We start from the raw sequence: 18,051 nt of genomic DNA, 5'->3' as shown, positions 1-18,051 counted from the left end.
AGAAGGGTGCTCTACTGAGTAATAACTCATGAAGGGGTTGAATAACTTTGAGACGGCAGTAGTCAGAAGAGGCATATTGGGTTGAATTTGGAGAAACCATCGATAATATTAGTGGAGTTGAGCTATTTCAATTGTTCTTGTGTGGGTTGTTCATTGAACAAAGCTGGAAGTTTGTCAATTTTGCCAAAACACCTCATTTGCAACGGAGGTTGAATAATTTTAGGTGTATATGCAGCACACTGCCGTCTCTTTGGATCAACATGAAGTATAATTGACACATTCAAAAATAAAAGCACACACATATTGTAGCAGCTGAACGCGCGGTTCTGTCTCGTTTATATTCTTCTTGATGTTTCTGTTGCAAATGTACAGTTTAGAGCCTTTGGGCTCCACTCTTCCCTCATTCTGCTTTCTTCTGACGCAAGTGGGATTTCACAGTCAGAGCTGATGCATCCAGCACCTGACCTTTAGCTCGTACGGAGCGGGAATCCTTTTTACAGCTTCCTCCCACAGACCACCAAAACAGTTCCCACACACATTTACTACATACTAAACTACATGAAAGAAGAAAAAAAAACTAAAGCACTGCCCTCTTCGAAAATCTGCAGCATTACATATGCTCTGCAAGTTCCAGACCACAACCACAGCCACTGTTGTTTGTCAGCTTAACACGAAACAGACGTGAGAACATGACTGTCTCTTCTTTGTCTTCTGGTGTTTTTCGTTGTAATTACTCAGAGAGGGCCGTTAGCTGACGGAAATAGGCCAGAGGAGAGGAGGTTCTCACGCCTGTGGAACCAAAACAAACAAAGCCTCGCTCCGGCAACACGGCAGCCAACAGCCACTGATAGCGGTTATCTCTGCAGTCACACATGGGCCATCTCACAACAGAGAGTGCCGCGCAACAGTAACAGCCTTCACAACTCCACAAACACAAAACAGAATAGAGTCAGACAGTACTTGCTCGCTCGATGCCGTCTCCTTGATTTGATTTGAAAACTGAGACTGACATTGTTTTGTGTAAGGAAATGTGAACTATAATGGGGCCGAGGCAGTTTTCAAACATATCTGGGATAAAAAAAAGCCTCTGGAAGGGTGTTTCTGTTGGTGACGTCAACTTTTGCAGTGTGCCACAGCACGTTGTAGCCCTGTATGGCCTATAAACACTGTGTTGGCTAGCAATAATTAATGCTTTCAACCTGCAATAACTGATTTTTTGTGACACTATGGCGCAGTAGAAACACACTGTAAACACTACACATATATTATCATGTTTGATTTGATAAGGCAAACGTACAGTTTCCTATTTCCACATCCAGCAGTGGGGGTCAGCAGTGGTGATCGTGTCTACCTGATGAGTGCAAGTCCAATATTTACTCTCCTGAGAGAAATATCTGGCTCTTTATCTGCTTGACGCTCCACTGTGCTCACTATATCGTTGCTAATTTTGTCTGTCCGCTGTGTGGTGCAGAAAAAAAAGCTACCTTTTTTTTTTTAATAAAGTCTGTCTGTTACAACACTCAACATTTAAGAGGACTCGCTGTATTGTTAAGCTTGTATTCCACTCAGCAAGCAGAAACTTGCAAACTATGCCGAACGGAAGCCACTTAGCCTCGCTTGCTGCATTGGCACAGATTCCCAGGTGACGTTACTTTTCGTGCGGCACTGTCACAACTCATGACCAACACAATTAGTGCTGTAACTTCGGCACTCCACATGTGATTCAAATCATGCAGGTGATTAACGTGTGGTTACAATTTTTAGCCAAATCAGTTCACAAGTGAAGCCAAACATGCAAGGGCAGACACTGCATTCTTGGCAAAAATCCATGTGGCGCTGAGGTTACGACACAGTTGCCATGGTTGAACATGTTATTGAGAAATGGATCCGGTTTCTGGAGTTGCACCTGTCGATTAGAAAACACTATATAGTAATATATCTACGTTCACATCATCATGCATGTCATTTTTCCTCTGTGCTGTCTCTGACCTTTTCACTGTGCTTTGGTATGATGTATACACCTCAACAGTATATCAACAGAGTCCGTCTTCACTTAAGAATAATATTCAAGCTTTCAACAGTGCTGATCTTACATCTATGATTTAGCAATCAGTGCTGATTCAGCCATCTTTCATGAATCCGTGCTTGTTGGTCTCTCTCAGCTGTGTGCCACCTCTTCATCATAACAGAAAATACAGAAGAGGCAAATGGTTAAGAGCCAGGCGGCAAAAGCAATAGCTGCAGTATGAAATCCATCAGACAGGCCATAAGTGTTGGTGTGTGATGGAGATGGCAGATAAGCCCATGTGTTTTGCTATGGGAGTGGGTGTAGTGAAAGGGGATCAGTCCGCAGCAGTGTTTAGAGGTTCAAAAGCCCCTCTGGGGAGGAGAACGGATCGATCCTCTTTGGCCGGGAGCCAGTCCTCTCCCTGCCTTCAGTCAGATATTCATCCTCACTATATATAAGCCTCTAAGTCATCAGCGATACTGTATACACAAAGCACTGGGGTCCAGGATTTCACCACAGACTGGTGTTCTTCACCAGTAGTTGTACTATGAACTAAATACAGATGTGTTTACTGCTGCGTCCTCTGCGGTGCGTGCGTTGTCGTCATGATGCTCTGATTAGAGGGAGCCATGGAGATTAACTATAGCTGCTGTCTCATTAGTCGGAGTAACTCTGCCTGGCTCCCACCCACAGGAGCTCCTCCCAAACCCACAGGAGAGCGGGGCACCCCCGCACAGCCTGCAGGGACGAGGGCACAAACGCCACAGCTGCCACAGCTGGCAGAGAGCACCGTCACACACACGTCAGCAAACTCACACATGTACAGACCCAAGGAGATATACACGCACATGGAGGGGGACAGAGCACACTCAAGTCCCTCTACAGCTCTTGCCAAAAACAGCCTCAGAGGACGAGATCACTGGCTGTGCTACAAAATGGGGTTTCCCCACAGGGACACTCGTAAGCCTGCAGCTGAGCAAGTGGCTGCGGGTGACCTGCTGAGCTACAAATATAGCAAACGTCCAATGTGAAACAGATGCATCACAATCCACATTAAAACAAGCTCACTAAGGCCCATTGTGCAAGCAGCGGTACAACAACATCACTACAGCCTGGAAGCTAGGCCTCATGGGAGCTTGGATCGATTGCAGTGGCCTGGCAGAGGTTTGCCCATGTTTGGGGACAGGAACAGAGGAGTGCAGAGGAGGACTGAGGAAAGAGGAGGCAGCAGGCGTATCGGCTGCTGTCCGTCAGGCCGTCCTGTGACAGGTTTACCCCGGCCGAGGGGGAAGGTAACACACCGAACGGCACAATGAGGGCCAATAAACGTCAGGCCTAGCTCCGATGCTGTGGTAATGGCTAACAAACGGCTTAGTGGCTCATCTCGCAGCCAGTCAACCCCTTACACATGTGCTGCTCTGCTTGTGTTCTATCAGAGGGGATAACGCCAACACGAAGAGCAGAAATCCAGCCAGGCAGCTCCTTATGCGACAACCCTCCTGATACTCTTATATTCAGTATCCAGAGCGTCGGCAAATTACATTTTCTTCATAAAGGATAGAAAAACACTAATATGTCAAGTGCTACAGTGAAGTTTTCATGCCTTCCATAGTTTTCACACTTGCTTTTGATTTTTTTATGTAGTTTTTCAGTTTTATATATTTATAGGGACTGAAAAATGCACCATATTTGTCTTGTGTCTCCAAACTGGCATTTTTCTGTTGGTGTAATAATAAAAATAAACTGACATGTTACTCTAAATTGGTCACTGTGTAACTAGAAGGGCACTCTGTGAGCGCAGACCTCCGTCAAGGCCAATGGTCCAGTCCTCTATGATATGCAAATCCGCAAGTGCAACCACAATACATGTTTGGAATTATGCAAAAAAAAAAAAAAAAAAGTTGAATGTTTACCCCAAATAAACTACAAAATGAAACGAGCTCTTCCCACTCCAGGCTACAACTTTCCCTTTCATGAAAACCGGGTCAGTAGTTTTCCCATAATCCTGCTGACAAAAAACTAAAACATGACCTGCTTGGCAGAGGTAATAAAGCCTGTTTAGTTTGTAACAACAAGTCATGTTATTTCCTCATAAAACATTGGTTAAAAACAGTCTGTCCATTAGCGTTTTTTCTTCAATGTTCATATGTATTTTCAAAGGGGGAAGGACACGGCTTCGGCCAGCGCCACATACCACAGAATTTATAGCCTGGTGCTGGTTGGAAACACCCATCTGCAGATGAGTTTCCATGAAAACATGCACTCAATGTGACAGAAAGAAAGCACATACACAAGGACAACTTATTACAGTTGTGGGCATTTCGCAGTTTTGAACAATGTGGAGAAAATTTCATTACATTTAGATTTTTTTTTTCCATATTTTATTTTAGATTTTATTAGCTAGCAGTCACTCCGAGGACCTTTACGAGTTTGTATTCTATTCATAGTGTAATTTGCACCTCTTACAATAACTAAATCCACAAATATGTCTTGATGCAAATGTATGCGACCGATTGCAAACGAAGGAAAGGCGACATAATGCAGATGCACAGTGAGGTCACCTTCTCTGTAAGCGTATCTCCCTGTATCTCTTGCTCAGATGTTACATAACAGCTTCAAATAAGAGAATTAAAGTGAGAGGTTTACTCTTCGTGCTTCACCTAATCAATGCGGTGATGAAGCATTCATTGTGGCAGGCGCGGCCTGTCCCTAGGGCACCCAGCAAAGCAGCCGGTTTACAAGTGACCCTAAAACTGTGACATGCAGCCGAATCAGACATGAAGAAGAACTCGGGCAGCTGAGATTTGTCTAAAGATGGTTCTGGCAGATGTCTAAAACCTCCCCCATGTCTTCGCTTCAAACACTGGGACAGCAGGAAGGCGAATCCACACACAGACACAAAGTACAGCAGAAACATCTGGTGATATTTAAAAAGGTAGTAGTCATCAGAGAGAATTACAGTCAACCAAACAAAGGCTGTGCTGGGTGGATTTTACGCTAAAGAAACATGTAGTAGTATTACAATCACTATTATTATACTTCTGCTGGCGTGTTGTGGCCAGATTTTATCGATCCCTCAATCTAGATAATGTTAGTCCGATGCATTCTTATAGAACCCACATAAAACACTAAATAAAAACTTTAATTGGCCACTCAGTAAATTAGGCACAGCGAGATACTCACTGAATGTCCATCATATTCCTGGATTCTTTCCATGTACTGTACATTCTTTCCATCATATGGAGTGAACTGGATTGAAATAATGTGGCAGAAAGTAGGAGCACACATGCACTGTTACAGTTAACTGGACTACAGGCCGCTGCACTGATTATCGTCCTGACAACACATTTAATGAACACAATAAGCTGAGAGGAGTGCGGAGCATCGTACCGAGCTATACAGCACTCATTTGCCTGATGAATACACAGCCCCTCCAACACGGTGACCTTTGGCAAGGTCACGGCATTCCAGCAGCCGCATAAAGACACTTCTGAATGGAGAAATTATTGCATCGCTTTTGTCATCTGGGTGCTTTGTGTGTCCTGTTTCGTTGCAGCGCGTCGAAGCTCAACCTGTGGCTCATCCACACAGGCCCAGAGCAGACGTGGGACACTCAGGACTCTCATTGTATTCCCCTGAAAGTTACATAAGATCTGTGTAGCAACCACATCAAGGACGGCTCTGCCATCGGTCCCAGTGTGATAATATGACATCATGTGTGGTGGCGACAGCCAAACATTATTCATTTATTTATGTAGTTCAGACATTATGAGCACTGGGTAAACAGCCACATAATGTACTGATAACTGTCGTATTTCCATCTACATCAGCTGCTCTTCCCTTGACACCCCCACCTGTGACATCTGTGTGCGTACAGGACACATCTCTTACCTGTGTCCTGTCGAAACTGGTGCATGGACTGCAGGTCGATGATGTAAGGAGAGAGCTGGCCATCCACCTGCCCCAGGACTACAGATCCCCGGGCATCCCCCTTCAGTACGTTCTCAATATGGTGGCAAACCGCTGCACTGTAGGGCCTCCAGCGCCCATGTTCGTTCAGCCACTCCCAGACCACCACCCTGGCCAGGTTCTGAGGGGGGTAACCCAGCCCATTGACGGGCACCAGCAACCCCGATCCCGGACGAGCCATCTCCTTTGTGGTGTCTGCGCCTCAGCTGCTGGCGATGTCCCGGGCTAAAACAGCTCTGCAACCCCGTCAGTCAGCTGACAGCCTGGAGCATTTTCATCAGCTCCAAACAGAAAAAGCTTGAATCAGCGATTAGTATGGTGGTCCTCAGTTATCACATGCTGCTCTCAGGCGAGCAGCTCTGCTGGGATCATCGTCTACAGGTACTTTGTGACTGCCGGCGCTTTGATCAGCCAAAAGCAGCCCCTGTCCTCCCGTGTCTTGTCGTCTTTGAAGTGGCAGATGTTGATGTTGATGACGACGACGATGATGATGATGGTGATGATGATGAGATTTGCAGCTCTAGCAATCTCGGTCCTCTTCTGCCGACCACAGCAGATCAGCCTCAGGTAGACAGGAGACTCTCTCTAAACAAAAGAGGAGGAGCAGAGACACACTGGTAAACAAATGCTGTGATTTCTCCCGTGAGTTCATCCCCAACAGTGAGGCACTGCTCCACAGGAGAGGACACAACCACAACCAGCTCTGTGCTACAGTCCCATTGGTGGCCTTTATCTCTTTAGCAATCCTGTTTACTTAAACTGACAAAAAAAAAACCCAAACATTTTGCCTGTGAGACGTTTCAGCGACACAAGAACTGTGATTGTGATCAGATTTGTGTGATTTGTGAGCAGGGTGCATAAACAGACAGATGCTATCACAATCCCTGCAGGCAGAACACCACTCAGACATTTTCCACACAGAAAGCTGCTCAGGTGCAGTGGACGCAGAGCAGTGCGCGCCGTCTCTGTTGCTTCTACGATCTCTCATTGCATTAAATCTCAAGGCTCAACGCTTTTCGCGGCATGCACAGCACGCACGGATTGTTTCAGGCGATACAGACCTGTAGGCTGCAGCTGTGGTGCCACGCATCTGTCAGGTAGAGGCTGCATCTCACAGGCTCCGGCCGAAAATCAGATTGGAAAAGAGAAAAAAAAAAAAAAAAAGGTGCAAATCTCGAAACGCACCTGCTTTTTCACATCTGTGACTTCAGCCTTTTTTCTCTTTTCATCAAAACGCAGCACGCAGCTCCGGGTAATCCAGTGTTATTGCAGAAAACCAACACGTCGTTTTATTCCCGCGGATCTCGCCACAGACTACACCAGCTTGTTGGTCCGCTGTGTCAAAGTGAACGTGTGCCCCAGTTGCACGGTTTTCAGTGCGGGAGCCGCGGAGCCGTTCAGCTGGAGACGCGCATCTCTGCCAAACATCACGTAGTCTCACAACATACACGCGTTTTCTGCCGCCCGCAAATTACGCACAGATGTCCGTGCGCACCTGTATGGACAGCAGTGGTAAACCACCTAAAGTATAAATTACGACAAAACAAATATATACAACTTCCGGTATCTGGTTTCAAAATAAAACCCCTGCTGACAACACAGTGAAGAATATAAGATGAAGGGGTGCTGGTTACGGCACTGAGATTAAAAAAAAAAAAGAAAATAAAACCCACTCATCCCCAAAAATGTATTCAGACATTTAAAGCCACCATCATAGGATGGTAATTTTTTTTATTTTACAAAACAAACCTCAGCATCTGACCATCACAGACACATGAAAGGACATCTGACATCCTTCAGACACTGAAACTGTAAAAGTGGCAGCACTCAGCACCAAGATGACAGACAGGATACAAGCCCCAGCTACAGAGAGGGGCAAGCTCACAGCTTTGGTCATGTTGATCTACGGCCTTCCCAGATAGAAGCAGAGCTGATAAACCACTGTGGAAGCAGGAGAGATGGATGAGGGCTTTGACAGCCAGATCTGATTGAGCTTTACACAAGAAACAAAATGTGTCTACATCAGTTAAACTCAACTAAAAACAACAACACCACAGACAAACGCTTGATTGCTCTGGCTGTTTAAATGTGAACATTACAAACAGTTTTTTAGAGGGTGATGTTGTTGACTTGACTGAGGTCTGATAAAGTGTCAGAGGCTATAAGAAAGCATCACAACAGAACATCCAAAATATACTCTGCATCTCATTTTACTGCCTCTCTAGTTCAAGGTGTTCAGGATTTATGAGCTCAGTGATGTTGGTTCCTGTTAGAAAAGATTAAACTTGTCATATTGATAGTACGGGCCATATATTGTAACCCCATAGCTCTGCTACTAGGTTTCTCAAAGTGTCTGTGGGAACTGTGATAGACAGGTTAGAGTTGCTGTTATGCATAAATGCTTTAAAAGCATGCATGCCAAATGTGTTTGCAGACAGTTATGAGAGTGTTGGTATGCCTCTCAGATTCTCCCAAAACCTCTGATCAAAACAAGTGTTAGAGGACAGTCTATAGTTTAAATATCCGCTCAGACCTCATGGCCATGTTTGTATCAGATGATGCAGGTTGTCCTGCAGCAGTGATGAACTGTTTCTCTCCTTATGTCGTCCAAAGTGCATCAGTTCCTCTGTAACTCAATGGATGACTTGACAGTTGGATGCTTGTAGCCTTGTAACCTTCCCATGATCTTTTTTTATTTGACTTCCTGCAGATGTTTCTAAAGAGGTCAGATATCTGAATCTAAACTTTATAGATGATTTTTTTGGATGGCTGATATTAACGCTGCAGCGAAATCTTTCAAATATGTCAAGATATGTGTCACATATGTCACACATGCCCATTATGGTCTTACTTTATATGATGAATAGGTTAATCCTGCTAAATGGGACAACAGTACCATCTGCTGCCAAAATAATGTTCTTGCAGTGGGTAGAAAAGACGAGGTGTATTTCCTCAGCTCTGCCTTCTGACTGGATATATAGTGAAGGGCATAGTTAAATCCTCACAAAGCTCCAGCTTCTCTCCAAACTCCGGAGGGTATTTAATCACACAAACAATGGATTTAGTCTTATCATGTAGAATAGTATTAACAACTGCAAAAAAGATCTAGATCCAGATCCAGTCATCTTTGTGTTTATTGTATCATAAATTTAGCATTTCATTTAACCAACAGGTTTTCATGCATCTACACACAACTTTACTCACATCTGCTAATTACATGTAAGTGCATAAACTGCACTAACTGCATCTTTACTTAAACAAATCCTTCATGAACACAAAAAGACTTTCACAACATTTTTTATACAGGAAGGAAACAATGTTAAAAACCTACCTGTACTGTAGTTCATGAATCCAGCCAACAAACGCCTTGAACACAGATTATTCATATATGAAATGAATATACACTCAATAACACCACTAATTTAACACTAGTTAAAGATAGATCTGTCTGGAAATACGATCCTAAGTTTTATGTGCCCAAGTGCTTTGATTTTGATCTCAGTGCAGCCTGACTGATATCAGATATGTGAGGGTTTAAAGCATAAAGCACATGAGAAGTGTTTAATTCAGTTTAATCGGACACACTCACTTACAAGGTTCATATCTGACGGACTCTCTCTGACACATGATGGATTCCAGACCCTGATGGAGAACAGTCAAAACCAAAGGCACCAGTTATATGGAGAAGAGCACCATCGTGTGGCTGTTTATCCTACAGGAAAGTCACCTCTCAGTGGTCACAAGCTGGCGCTCTGCTTCGTGGAGGCTACAGTGGAATGCTGTTTTCCTGAGCTACTGGTTATTGTACAAAGGACATGAACTAAATGCTTATTCTTAAAGTTGTGTTATGAATGAAACTTTCTTAAAATACCCCAAACTCAGTCAGTGGTAATAGTTAAATTAGTTAAAACGGCTCCTGACCTACACAATCAGTGCTTGAAATAATAAGTCAGAACATGAGAAATCATCTGTTTTCCAGTTTTTAAGTAGTTCTGTGTTTCCCCTTAGGTTTTTACATGCTTCCTTCGATATAACACGGGACTGTGTGGTGGAAAATCAGAAGGCAAAACTCATGTGATGTCACTCACATATTTAACAATGAACCAGGAGTACAAACCATCTCCAGTGTGAGCCAATAAACACATTTTATCCTCAGTACAAGAGACCTTTTTGATTTGTCAAAGCAGGAAAAACACAGGTGCAATAAATAATAACGTCAACGATGGCTCTGTTCCTTTAAGTGTTCCGGCAGCTCTGGGACCCTGGAACGGGCTCAAGTAAATGGAACTCAGCCATCATGTTATTGATTCCACCTGTGCTGTGAACAGAGTCTATTAATATATTGGAAGGAAGAAAAAAAAGTCACCCTAAATAACACCAGATCAAAGCCTGGGGGTACAGTTAGCACACGAGTGTACTGCTGTTAAGCTACAAATACACTGAATAGTATTATTGAATAGTCTAATGCCACATACCATAGCATTTATATAGCCTTACTAATTTGCAGTTGCTGTTACTACAGTCAAGAAGCTGATGCGCCCAAAATTAATTTGTTCTGAGAGGCCTAGATGATGAAGATCATAGAAATGACATTGGATATGAAAATAAACCTGCAGAGAAACTTAAAGGGAACCTGCTGCAGATGGTTAATGCACTGCTCCTTCCCACACAGGTGGTGTGTGTCTGTCAGTGGAGGCAGTGCATCTGGGGCAAAGGCAAAAGAGACATTAGCTGTTCAGGCTGCTGCAACAACGGCGACACCTAGTGGAATTTTCACCAAACATCAGCAGGGGCTGCTGCATTGTTGTTGTGAGAGGTTTATGTTGGGAAAAATATTAAAGAAAAAGAGTCTTTGTGTCTCTATGTCGCTTAGTGTGATGCGATTGCTTTGTTGAATCAAGATGTCAAAGAAATGAGTACTCAAATTTTTGGTTTATTTAAAAAATATCGACAAGTGACAAAAAATAAGTACAGTAAAGCTCGTGTGTATCTGATGAAACAGTTGAGAACAGCATTAAACCTTTATTTCCCCCAAGTACTTACATGAAAGCATGGGACGAGGACAGGGTAAACCATGTGTTCATAACTTACATACAATAAAGAATCTTTTTCAGGAATCATAGCTGTGTAGTCAACATAATATTTCAGAGCAAAACCACCTCATGACGGTGTTTTTTTAATTATTATTTTAATTTTTTTTTAGAAACTCATCTATCCCACATGCACACACAGTAAATTGGATTCACTGGAAAATGTTTAATAGTAAGTCTAATACATTGAAATCCTTTCAAATCAAGCAACTAGTAGTTTTATTACAAAACGATTTGTTTTTCATAATTGAGTGTTTTGATTTTTAATACAATATTGCTTTTATACAAATATACATAAGGATATACAGGACATCAGGATATTTGAACGCTGTTTTTAGATCCAACATTATTTATGGACGTATTCCTGTGAGATAACGTCATGGGTTTGACCTACAAGTGACACTGAATGATATCATAAACATCATAAACAGAGACCAAATGGAACATGTTTATTAGCACAGTTTTACCCGTCAGCGAAACAAAAACTCGCAGTCCGTCAGTCGAAGCAGCAGCGTAGCCGGACTCACAGGACGACATATATGAAGACAGCCATGATGGCGGCGCTGATCAGCCCAGAGATGGGAACTGTAACAAACCAGGCGATGAAGATGTTCCTGAACAGACGCCAGTCAACCGATTTCCTGGAGCGCAGCCACCCCACTGCCACCACAGATCCTACCTGTGATCACGGATTATAAAACTTAATCGACAGAGAATATACAATAATTTTATGACACTGAACCTATTTTTGATTCTCAGATCCATCTGTTTGGTTTGAGGTTTCAGAGTTTTGAGCTTCATTACCTTGCAGTGGGTTGTGCTGACAGGAAGACCAACGTTGGATGCCACAACAACTGTGAGTGCTGAAGCCAGCTCGATGCTGAATCCACTAAATGGGAGGAAAAAGAAGTTAGCACACTTTAAGATATTTCAGAATTGTTATAGAATATAAACACGTGGCATACCTGGAGGGTGTGATGGGTGTGAGGTCTTTGCCCATGGTCTGGATCACTCTTCGTCCCCATACCCAGAGCCCGGCGCAGATGCCCACCCCACCGTAAAGAAGCAACCACATCGGTGTGGGTGCGTTGGACACCACGGAGCCGCTCTCATACAGAAGCCAGAGAGCCACCAGTGGACCGATGGCATTGCTAGTGATGAAAATGGCTCATGTAAATCCTCTGGATGAGCAGCACATACATGAAATCCCATTTCAGGAGAAAACCCACACTTGTCTACCTGACATCGTTCCCTCCGTGAGCGAAGGAGCCGAAGCACGCCGTGAGTATCTGCAGGAACTGGAAAAGCAAGGAAACAGCTGGTTGGTCGACCTCCAGCTCGTCCTGTTCCAGAGCGACGTCCGTGACTGCTTCCTGGCTTCCACTCCCCTGCTGTACTGCACTCTCGCTGGTCACTGCCGAGCTGTAGCTGCTGTAACTGTCCACCCTTGATATCCTCTGCGGCCCGCCATCCGGCTCCCTGTATTTAGGATCTCCTTGGATGCCATAAATGGCCATGGTGTAGGAGGTGTAGCTGTTGTTCCTCCTGATGGGACGCTCCTCCGTGTCACTGTCACCAATGCAGTCGCCGACCTTAGCCATGTGAAGCTTGTGTAGCAGGTCTTTGTAAAGGCCAGAATCTTTGTGGATTGTGTGGGAGCGTCCACTGTGAGGATCAGTGATCATCATGGGACCTACAGTGCCATTCAGACCTGTGAACATACATCCTTTACTGTAGTTCAGTTGTTGAACTTCAGAATTACCTGTGGTTAAATATCCAAGGATGTAACCACCACAGTGAGATAAAGCATAAAAACAGTGTTTATTTCTCACCATTGCTGATATCCAAGTCTTTGGCCTCCATTTCATTGTTGTCCAAATCAGCTTCCTCTGAGCCTCCGAGTTTGAAAGCCACCCTCTGGCTGTCTGCTGGGGGAGTCTGGGGTCGAGGGTCATGAGGTACCGAGGGCTGCTCCTCTTGCGCGGGTTTGCTGGAGTTCTTCTCCATCAGCGGAGTTTCACAGGGAGCAACAGCTGGTCCTCCTGAGGTACATGACAGCGTTCAACTGAGATCAACTGTATCACAATCTAGACAAGTTAAACTCCAAAAGTGGCCTAAAACTATAAAAAAATACAGCCAAGACTTCCATTACTGGTCTCAGCTACTAAAGATGCATGCTCTGTCAGCCAAAAAATAAAATAGTTTGATTTAATAGTTGCTTTTCATTCATGAATGAAAGTCTGAAGCGTAAGATTTACTAACGTTTGATTTTCCTCTTGAGGCGCGGACAGACAATGAACCAAACGACCAAAGCTGTGACGAGGGCGCAGCCCAGCGAAATGCACAGTGTCCCCCACCACGGCACTCTGTCGAATCCCAGCACTGTGCACACAAGACAGAGACGTCTCTCTCAGATAAGGTGAAACAAGCTTAACACTTCTGTAATTCATTCACAACTGACGCTGCTCCTTTGAAAACGAATGAAACTGTTAGTACTTACGCATTCTTGGACTAATTAGCATACAAACATTCTACCATCTAACAGGTCTCTTTTAGCAGCATGACCCACATGATATCGTGTGATAGTTCCACGAAAAACAATTATGCAAAAGGTCCCAACAGCCTGCTGCAGTGTTTCAGCATGTTCTTACACACACACAGTATCAGCGAGAATACACACTCCTCCTATCAGATAATAACAAAGGGACCGGCCTTGCAGCCCAGTGATAATACACTGAAAAAACACTGGCAGGCTCATCTACTAATTTCACTAGGCTTTTAATGCTACCATAGAATAGCTATTTGCGCTGCAGAGTTACAGTAGATGGCTTACTGCAGGTTAGTATGACAATATTGACGTTTCCCTCACAGACACGACTTACCTGTTTGCTCTCGTAGACAACAGCAGGTTAACAACAGAGAAAACAGCACATAGTAAAAGTAGTGGCTTTCATCACCAACATGTGAATGTGAACAGCCACAACATCTTTAAAGTGTTTGGGTAGAAAATATCCTTCTTTTAAAAAATGAAATAAAAGTAATTTTTGCATCTTCGTGTCAGAAAATAACGTGCCGGCCGGAGCGTGTGTGCAGTGTTGGTGAGAGACGTGCACCCTGCTGTAATTTTGCATAGCAGGAGTTACGGTGTGTTATATCACCCACACACACACCGGCCTGCAGCCTTCAGTGAAGGGCCCAGGCCAGTTGACTTCTCGATAAGTTCAATCCTGCAAATGAAACAAAAAGGAGTGGAGATTGTCCATTTAATAGAGGCATCTTTCTCAGATTCCCATTAAACTGCTTTTACTTCATTCTTGCTGTGTTTGGCGGCTTTAGTCTTCTGCGATCCTGTCTTACTTAGTGTCTGGAACAGTCAAAATGTCCAGAACAAGATGATGAAATGTTTCCTGATTTTTGTGTCACCTACTTTTTTTTTTTCCTAAGAAGACTCTTCTGTGTCTCCAGTGACTTTCAGTAGCTGCTGTGTTAGCGCGGTGCCATAAGTGAGAGCCAAAAGAGGCGCGGGTGTAGTGTGCGGACGTGGTACTCACGTGGCGCTCCTGTAAACATGATGGAGAAGAGGTTGACGCCAATAGTGATGGCGTAGAAGACAGGAAGTGCTCTGAGGCCGTTGGGGACGGGGTCAGCCTGCGGAGATCAGTGTGTGAGCGCTCACTGAGACACACGTGTGTGGGTCACGTATGAAGCCACTGATGAGCTCCAGTGGGTTCACTTATTTGCTTTCTTGCTGAGAAGTAGACGTGAAGATTGATATCGCTCTCTAGTCTGTGCAGTAAACATGAGCCGGGTAACTTAGCTTAGCACAAACACTAGGCTGTTGAAAGGTAAAAGAAATCTGCCAACCAAAGCTCACCAAGTAATGCTATTTCTTGGATATTACTTCCTGGGTAACTTCTTCATTGGTTGCAACTTGTCCTGGCCAGTAAAAAGTCTGGTACATGACCCCCCACTAGACATAACAAGTTAATATCATGAGAACTTTTATTTTTCATACTGCGAGTACATAATAGTACCACAGTACTGTTGGTGTCACACTTACCTTGTTCAGAATGAATTTGCGAACAAAATAGAAGAGGATTCCTGACATGATGCCGGACAGCACAGGGGACAGGAACCAGGAAGCCACTTTGGATAGCAAAAGACATTTGAAAGAACATCGATCAATAAGCTTTTGGCTGAACTTGTATTTCAGCTTTAACAGATCCTTGTCCTGAAACGTGGGGCGTAACAACATATACTCACCAATGCGCAGTATCTCAATCCATTTGACCCCTTGGTGACCTCTGGCTACCATGGAGAATCCAATTGTGGCTCCAACAATGCAGTGAGTTCCAGAAATGGGGAGCTTCAGGAATGATGCAGCCAGCTGCCACACAGCAGAGCCTGCAGGACAAAAACATGAGCAGGGCCTGTTCTCCCAGCGTGACAGTTCACCAGACAAACATTTCCCTTTGCTGTATGTCCGTTGCACCATTCAAATTAAACAGGAATTACCAAACATTGCACTTATCGATCCTGCCATCAGGATGTGTTCGGAGCCGTTGTACATCCGGACGTCGATGATTCCCTGCCTGATGGTCTCGCTGACTTTGGCCCCCAGCAGCACTGAGCCCGCCGTCTCAAACACCGTGGCCAGGATGCAGGCCTGCTGCATGCTGACCACTCCGGAGCCCACTGCAGTACCGAAGGAGTTGGCCACATCATTGGCCCCCACAGAGAAAGCCAGGATGAAGGCGATGACGAAGCCCAACACCAGCAGCCACAAGTAGCCTGACATGTCCGACTGAGAGGCCAGGGCCATGGTAGTGGCAGCAGCCAGGGTTGCTAGTGTAGTTGTATCCATCATTACTTGCAATTCAATTCAACAGAATGAAAACAATCAGCGGTAAACCAAGCCAGCTGACTGTTATGATTATTATGTTAACTTATGAGGTAATAATGTATTTCTAAGTAAATTCCCACCAATAAATGGACTGACGAACCCCTTTGGTTCAGTTCTAAAGGTGCAACTGGGAAGAAATCAAAATGTGTTGCGAGCTAGGTGTGCAGGGTTTCTCTGTGGGCTTCATAATAACACAGTGACTGGGTAAGGAGACGGGAGAGACATCCATTGTGACAGTGAGCTCCTGATGATACACACTGCAAAACAGGAACACAGAAAGAGTTAGTGGTTAATATTCCTCATTTACTGGTTCACAAACAAAGGCTGCATTGAGTTACATATTAACAAGCCCAAAACAGGCTGACAAGACCAGAGCAGGCATGATTTAGTGTGCCGGGGCAGAGGGAAGTGGTCACGGTAAAGTGTAATAAGTCATTGCTGGTGTGAGTTTGGCATAAAACTGTGTAACATTCCTGTAGAGTTATCTGTCTGAGCAGGACACTATGGACAGCTGAGGGAATAATAACACTGATCTGGAGTCAGTGTGTCAGTTTACTGATGCAGCTTGGAGTGCGGCTTTTACTGAGGCTGTTCATGACATTATTTTCATGACGGAGGCAGGAAGAAGACTCTCTATGCTATATATTAAAGTCTATTGGAGACAGATTGTAGTCTATGTGATTATACAAGTTTCATCCATTGATGATTGTTGTTTTCACTTCAGTTTAGTCTCAGTTAGTTTCCACAGTGGGTTTGCTTACTTCACTTGAGCTTTTTTTATTGTACACATGTTTAGTTTTTAATTTCACTATTAATTCTAGTTTTTTTTATCATAATATGGGGGATATTTTTCAGGGGTGGATTAAAGTTCAGATTGCTATTATGGTACCAACACAACACTTTTTGAATGCAAATGACTGACAGTCATCCAAGTCTCAACAGACATGCTGGCAGTGTTAAGTATTAAGACATTTTCCTCTATTTTTATCTTATTTTTGTCAGTTTTGTCAGTACACAGTATTGTTTCAGTCACATTTCTAGTTTTTATTTTATTTCTGCTGACTAAAATGCTTTTTTCACACCTAATTTTACTTTTTACTTTAGTTTTAGTGAATTACTACATTGGTTTTATGACAAGAGTGACTAATTCCCTGCACTACACCGTGTTTTAAGTCTCCTGGGATGTTTCAATAGGACTTTCTACAAGATCCCAGATGACCAATGAGAGTTGATCCTTTACATGAAATGAATGAATGTATGAATCTTATGTTATGAGTGTGTCACCGTGTTTTCAGCGGGCACATAGTGACACACATAATGGTAGTAGGCTCTAAAAATCCCACTTGCGTAGTGAACTCGCTCACAAATCCACTTAAAACTTCAAAACGGGGGACTTAACAGCTACGAATAATTGGCCCATTCAGGACTGTCACTCATTTTCCAAAATAGCGGCATGTTAATCTCCTCAGCTGCCTCTTGCATAATCCAAACACAGGGAGAGAAAAAAGTAAAGAAAATAAAGAAAGAGGGGGAGAAAATAGAGTAAAACAGTTGACACTTACACGTGAGGTCGAGGTGGCAGATCGGGGGGGGTCCGCCGTCCTGTGCGCGTGCCCTGTGCTCCGTGCGCGCGGACAGGTGTCTGTGCAGGAGGGACGTCTGTGCGTCTGTGCGTGCAGGCTGCGCTTTATATGTAGAGCTGCTCTGAGTACACGCCTTTCCAGTCCGGTCATGAGACCTCTGCTGCCAAAAGCTCATGTTCAGCTTGTTTGTTGGCAGGGAGGAATAATTACAGTTGTCTTTGACTGGGTTGCTTTGCTGAACATGGAATCCCCAAATTGTGTGTAACCCCCCACCCCCACCAAACCACTGTGGAGACACTCAGATGTCTTTTGTTTTGCCTAAATATATCTGCTTGTTCTTTAGAAGAACACATTTCAGGCTGCAGGGTGTTTTTGGTGATCAGGGGGGTTTGTTATTTTTATATAATAAGCGAAATTTCCCGTAACATGTCTGGATGCTATGTATAGTTTGACTTGTGTGTAAGTGCCCAGAAAGACAGACAGATCTGTCAATGAGGA

At 44.0% G+C, this 18,051-nt stretch overlaps 2 protein-coding genes across 3 annotated transcripts in view; both read right to left on the bottom strand.

Annotated features, from left to right (window-relative positions):
- dtx1 (deltex 1, E3 ubiquitin ligase) overlaps window positions 1-7,095 on the bottom strand; it is a 43,681-nt gene extending 36,586 nt beyond the window's left edge. For both annotated transcript variants that reach the window (XM_070834310.1, XM_070834311.1), the window contains exons 1-2: window positions 7,039-7,095; window positions 5,900-6,562 (exon numbers count right to left, since the gene is read on the bottom strand). In XM_070834310.1, coding sequence (XP_070690411.1) covers window positions 5,900-6,158 — 259 coding nt within the window. In that variant the 5' untranslated portion in view covers window positions 6,159-6,562; window positions 7,039-7,095. The remainder of the gene's footprint in view (window positions 1-5,899; window positions 6,563-7,038) is intronic.
- A 3,802-nt stretch (window positions 7,096-10,897) lies between these two features.
- Window positions 10,898-17,628, bottom strand: slc20a1a (solute carrier family 20 member 1a). The gene is made up of 11 exons (XM_070834021.1): window positions 17,533-17,628; window positions 15,583-16,227; window positions 15,331-15,471; window positions 15,128-15,213; window positions 14,619-14,715; window positions 13,330-13,449; window positions 12,900-13,109; window positions 12,307-12,778; window positions 12,033-12,218; window positions 11,872-11,956; window positions 10,898-11,746 (listed from the first exon to the last, which is right to left on the bottom strand). The coding sequence occupies exons 2-11, from the start codon at window positions 15,932-15,934 to the stop codon at window positions 11,591-11,593; spliced, it is 1,905 nt and encodes a 634-aa protein (XP_070690122.1). The 5' UTR covers window positions 15,935-16,227; window positions 17,533-17,628; the 3' UTR covers window positions 10,898-11,590.
- Between the last annotated feature and the right edge of the window lie 423 nt (window positions 17,629-18,051).

Source organism: Pempheris klunzingeri, chromosome 7 (assembly GCF_042242105.1).
Source record: "Pempheris klunzingeri isolate RE-2024b chromosome 7, fPemKlu1.hap1, whole genome shotgun sequence".
In the NCBI taxonomy this organism is placed as follows: Eukaryota; Metazoa; Chordata; class Actinopteri; order Acropomatiformes; family Pempheridae; genus Pempheris; species Pempheris klunzingeri.
The sequence above is the reverse complement of the archived record's forward strand: the minus strand, read 5'-3'. Positions and strand labels throughout refer to the sequence as shown.

Coding starts and splice junctions, on each gene's coding strand:
- slc20a1a (XM_070834021.1), bottom strand. CDS start 15,934: ATGATGGATACAACTACACTAGCAACCCTGGCTGCTGCCACTACCATG. Junction 15,472..15,582: donor ATCGATAAGTGCAATGTTTG/GTAATTCCTGTT, acceptor TTTGTCCTGCAG/GCTCTGCTGTGTGGCAGCTG. Junction 13,110..13,329: donor CCTCAAGAGGAAAATCAAAC/GTTAGTAAATCT, acceptor CATGTACCTCAG/GAGGACCAGCTGTTGCTCCC.